General features: G+C 59.5%; 1 protein-coding gene across 1 annotated transcript in view; it reads right to left on the bottom strand.

Moving 5' to 3' along the window:
- Positions 1 to 5,262: 5,262 nt before the first annotated feature.
- Positions 5,263 to 5,576, bottom strand: part of RASA3 (RAS p21 protein activator 3) — a 103,130-nt gene continuing 102,816 nt past the window's right edge. Inside the window, exon 26 of the mRNA XM_007466353.1 lies at positions 5,263 to 5,485. Within this exon, the coding sequence (XP_007466415.1) occupies positions 5,410 to 5,485 (76 nt within the window). The 3' untranslated portion in view covers positions 5,263 to 5,409. The remainder of the gene's footprint in view (positions 5,486 to 5,576) is intronic.

Below are 5,576 nucleotides of genomic sequence, written 5' to 3'. Positions count from 1 at the left end.
CGGACCGGGGCACGAACCCGCGTCCCCTGCATCGGCAGGCGGACTCTCAACCACTGCGCCACCAGGGAAGCCCTGTGCTCGGACTTTTATGGGTCAGAGGTACTGGAGATGCAGCGGCCCCTGTGCCGTGACCGCCAGCTCCCCCTTCCCCTTTTCCTCCAGAGATAACACAGCTTTGGATTTTTAAGCCGAGAGAAGAACAAATATTTTTATACAACGACCTCTTAAAATCGCTCCTGGGGCTGGAACAAGCAAACCGCATTTCCCGCTTACTGTGTTTTGTTTCCTAAGAGAGTCATTTAGACTTCCTACATGACAGTCTCAGCAAAGGGCACTTGCTGGTGTGAACCACAACTGCTGGGGTCCTGCCGACGACTGGCAGTCACCCCGTCTCTCTGCCAACTCGGGCCCGCTGCCCTGGGATAGCTGACCTTCCAGGGGCAGGCCCACGTAAGGACCATGGCGTTTCGGGCACCCGTCCCCACTTCGGCCACACCATGGCCCGCTCGCAGGGTTAGAAACATGCCAGAGTGGGACATGTGGCTGACACAAGGTATAAATGTGTACACTTTACAGTGTAAAGGCCACATTAGTGACGAGCAGATGGGCGGCCCCCAGCCCCGTGGGTTCACTGCTGCCCCTGGCCGTGAGGGCCCTGGCTCTGGCAGCGGGACTGGGGCTCACCCCAGGGCCTCCTCATAAACCTGAGACACTTCCCATGCTGGCCCTCACGTGCCAACGGTCTTCCCAATGACCCCAGTGCCTTCACAGGCCACGGGGCCCAGGTCTCCGTCCTCACCCCCTCCTCCTGCCCCCCTGCAGCTCCACGCTGGCCCTCCGGCTGGCCCCTGGGATGTCCCCACACAGTCCCAGGCTGGCTCTGACCCCTCAGACCTCAGTGCCCGACACGCCCCACCCTGGCCTTTAGGATCTTAGGCAGGGGCAGTGGGTCCGGGGTGGGGGTGGGTGTGTGGCCCTCGCTGGCCCGGGGAGAGCAGTCTGCCCCGCCCCGCCCCCGGCCCTACCTAGCTCCTTGCACAGCGTCTTGATGCAGCTCGGGGGGTCCCTCTTCTGGTGCAGGCCACCCACACATCGGCTCCTCCGGAGCTCAGCCATCCCGCTGGCCGCCTTAAGGTGTCCGGGGCTCACGGCCGAGGGAGGGGCCCCGGGGCCCAGCGGTGCCTCCTGTGTGCGGCCGTGGTGTCCTCCTCCAACCTCCTTGCCTTCGGACCACGGGAAAGAAGGACGCTGGCTCTCACGCAGCTCTCAGATGGAGCGCATGGCTTCCACCCCCTCCACGGGGAGCTGCCCTTGTGTTCCCGGGCCCTGCTGCTAGGTGGCCCCTGTGACATCACTGCACAGGCAGAGGCCAGCCCGCTGGCCCTTCCCGTGGCCCTAGGTCGGAGTGGCCTCCTCCCAGGGCCTCCTGCCTCTCAGCAGAGACGGCAAAGGGCCAGGCGGCCGGGTGCCTTCATGCGGCTCTGCAGGCTCTGGTGTTGGGTCTGCTGAGCCTTCAGGCGAATCTCTCAATTCCTAGCAGGGACGAAGGACTCGGAGGTCGCGGCGGGGACCCCACTTGGCGGCCTGGGCCCTGGGTGGCGTCCTGCGTCCTCCCCCCTCCAGACGAGGGGAGATTCACGCAAACGCAGCTTCAGAGGGCAGCCGTCTGCGGACAGGTACCTCTGAACTGTGCCGAGGAAACCCTTCTCTGCATTTTCAGTCGAGCTGTTTGCTGACACTGCCGTGACCAAAGGCTCGCTCGGGCGGCTTCCACAGTAGACATTCGCTTTCTGGGTCAGGAGCCCGGAGGTCTGAGGTCCAGGCGTGGGCAGGGCTGGCCTCCTGAGGCTTCTCTCCTCGGCGTGTAGATGCCCGTCTCCTCCCTGTGTCCTCACGGGGTCGTCCTCTGTGCGTCTGTGTCCTGACCTCCTCTTCTTGAAAGGACAGCAGTCAGACTGGATCAGGGCCACCCTAGTGACCTCATGTAACCTTAATCACCTCTTTAGGGGCCCATCTCCAAAGGCTGTCACTTTCTGAGGTCCTGGGGACCAGGACTTCTCACATGAATTTTGGGGTGACACAGTTCAGCCTATAACACAGCCTAACAGAAAGTTTCTGATAATCTATTCAACACGATTTTTTCTTCTCATCTGGGACCACGGGGGACAAATCAGAGCAGGTGTTTCCTGAGCACCCAGCCGACAGCACCAGGTGTGTCATAAATGTTCCGAACGAAGTAAAAGTGACGAGCTCCCTTTTCCCACATGCACTTCCACTCCCTAAACAAGCTCACAGCATCTTAGCTCCCGGAGGCCTCGGGTCCGCCAGCCAGGGGCCGCCCTGGAGGCTGCTCAGAGGCTCTGTGCCTCGGGGGGGACACGGATGGAGGCGGACAGCTGAACCAGCTCCCTCTTGAGGTAACAGGTGGTCTGGAGAAAGTCAGTGGGCACAGACTGGGGTCGCAAAAGATTGGGGTCCTAGGAGTGGGGCTTTGGGTCCTCATTCTCCCAGGTGTTCTCTTTTCAGTCCTCCCACGTACCCTGACGTGGGCAGAGCTCGTTACCTGCCCCTGCCAGTCCCAACTCTCTCCACTGGGCCTGGTCCTGCGTGTGAATCTGCGTTGCCCAGGCCCCTGGGAGCCGCCCTGTGGCCCTGCCGTGGATGCTCGTGTTTGGGGCGTCTGAACCCCTTGGCCCCCACCCAGAGCAGACAGGGGGAGCTGGAGAGCAGCAGAACAGCACTTTCCTCCCCAGTCCACGTGCACCTGGGAAGGACGCTCATCACTACTGTCCTCAGTTCAGGGCTGCGGAACCCCTGAAGGCCTGACCCGGCTTCCCCAGAGCCAGATCCCACCCCCTCCCCCCATGACTCTCTCATACCAGGCGACCGACCGGGGCTGGAAGTAAAAAGACAACTGAGTGGAAACCAAATGGAGAAAAGACAGGAGAAAGGAGATGAGAAGCCGCATTTTAACCCGGGGGGCGGGGCGGGTCCCCCATATTGTGCATCCAGCTCCTTCCCCGCCCTTTCGAAGGAGAGCAGCCATATCTGCTCAACGGCACTGAGCTCCGTCTCCCCTCGGGCCACCGGCCTCCTGTCCCCCCTCCCTCGGGCACTGACCTGTGCCTGGCCCTCGAACACACACCCCGCTGCTGAGCCCTCGGAGACACGAGGGGCCCTGCCTTTCCCACCGTCCTTGAGTTTGATGCCGTCTCTGTCCGCCTGAGGTCCCCATGGCCCTCACAGGGCCCCACTCCACACCTTTCCATCCCAGAAGCATTGTGGTTTCCAGCACAACCCAAAGCCCCACAACTGGACCTCACCTGTCGTCATCCAAGGAGCCTCACCTGTCGTCCTGGGGGCTTCACCTATCATCATAGGGACCTCACCTGTCATCAGTCACCTCACCTGTCGTCAGGGGACCATACTTGTCATCAGGAGGATCCCACCTGTTGCCAGAGGGACCACAGCTGTCATCAGAAGCACCTCACCTGTCATCACGGGGACCCCACCTGTCGTCAAATGGACATCTCCTGTCATCAGGGGTACCACACCTGTTGTCAGAGGGAACTCACCTGTCGTCAGAGGGGCCACACCTGTCATCAGGGGGACCTCACCTGTTGTCTGAGGGACCTCATCTGTCATCAGGGGGACCACACCTGTCATCAGGAGGATCACACCTGTCATCAGAGGGACCTCACGTGTAGTTAGGGGGACCCCACCTGTTGTCGGGGGACCAAACCTGTTGTCAGGTGGATCCCACATGTCGTCAAAGGGACCTCACCTGTCACCATAGGTACCACATCTGTCGTCAGGGGGATCACACCTGTCACTAGCAGGAACCACACCTGTTGCTAGGGGGACCTCACCTGTCATAGAGGACCTCACCTGTCACTAGGGGGATCACACTTGTTGTAAGGGGGACCTGTCCTATCATCAGGGGGACACCCTCTATCATCAGAGGGACCACATTTGTTGTCAAGGTACCTCACCTGTCATCACAGGTATGTCGTTCATCTCCCTCCTGCCCCACTCCACCGCACACCCCCATCTCCATGTGTGCATTATCAGTGGGTGCTCATGTGAAACCAAGCCAGTCTCAGAAAGAATAAAAGGTCTGTTTTAATTGGCCAGTAAAATACATCACAAATCTTTAGTATCTTACAAACAGAAACATTAAATTACAAATCCATATTAAAAACTGCAGTTTGGAGCAGCCTAACAGCTGCGTATACGGAGCTTTTTTTTTTTGCAACATTTTCCTCCCCCATTTTTGCGACAACAGGCAATGTCACTATCTGCCATCTAGATCTCGAGTCTGAACAACAGCCGAGGCTTTCGGGGGAGTCAGCAGAAGCTCATCAGGACCCCCAGCCCCAAAAGCACAGCAGCCCTGGCAGCCCCCAGGGCCTCAGAGACAGCGCGCTCTGCCGCTGGCCCGGCGTCCGCTCCCAAGCCTCCCAGCGCGGGCCCAGATTTCCCCCTGCCTCCCTCGTTCTCCCTCGGGGACCTTTACTTGGCTGCCATGAGACACAACCTTTTCTGTCCCTGCCATGAGACACAACCTTTTCAACCCTTTCTGTCCCTTTTCTGTCGTCTGGAGGCACATAGAGGCCTGGATGTTCTGAGTTACTTTATATCAAAGAGCTAATTAAAAACAGTCCTTTAAAAACATTAAGAAAAACAGCTTGAAAATAATGCACATTTCTATTTTTACAACCTTCCCCAAACTCCCACCAGGGTGGCAAACGTGGATTCTACTTTTAGCCCCACTGACAGCAAACAACACAACTTTGCTTGACGTGGCGGCTGCGTGGACGCATATCAGCAGCAGGCAGGGGGGCTCCCACCTCGGGAACGAAGGCTGGGACCCCTAGGAAATCTCTCTGCAAAAGGACCCCGTGTCCCCAAAGAGCGAGGGCATCCTCAAACTGGGATCTCCGTGCGGTTCCGACCCTCTGGCCAGGACCGATACAAACGTACAAACGTCAAAAGCTGAAACCAGGAGGCTTCGTGCTGGTGGCTGCCCAGACATCTGGCTCACAGGAGAATAACGCTCACAACATCCCTGCTGAGTCGAAGCAGAACGTTAGTGCCGGAAGGCTCCACGGTGCGGGCGCCACAGACCGGCAGAGACGACCGTGCACGCGGCACAGGGCACACGCTCCGCAGGCCGCGGTGTCGCTGGCACCCTGTTCCCGAAAGGCCAGCTCAGGTCGCCTGCCACTGGCGTGATCAAGTGCACAGCCACCCGGAAATGGCCCGGGAGCCTCAGAAGTTCACAAGCTCGACCCCTGTCGGCTTGCAAGCTGAGGAGCTGCCGTCTGGTCTGGTGTTCTCTCCTTCCCGGGCACGGGCTCACCCGGCGCAGCTCAGGGCACCATCCTGGGAGAGGGGGTCCCGCGGGCTTCACATGGAATGGGCGGGGGTCTCAGACTGCTGCCTGATGTAGCTTTGGAAGCTCTTGTCTCCGATGGGGTGCTCCCTGCGGGGGTGTAGGGAGAGCAGCGTGAGCGTGGGCCGCCCTGTGGCTGGTGCGCCTCTGAACTGCCATCGCCTGTTTTTTTTTTTTTTTT

The sequence above is a fragment of the Lipotes vexillifer genome, unplaced genomic scaffold, assembly GCF_000442215.2.
Source record: "Lipotes vexillifer unplaced genomic scaffold, Lipotes_vexillifer_v1.1 scaffold791, whole genome shotgun sequence".
Classification (NCBI taxonomy): Eukaryota; Metazoa; Chordata; class Mammalia; order Artiodactyla; family Lipotidae; genus Lipotes; species Lipotes vexillifer.
The sequence above is the reverse complement of the archived record's forward strand: the minus strand, read 5'-3'. Positions and strand labels throughout refer to the sequence as shown.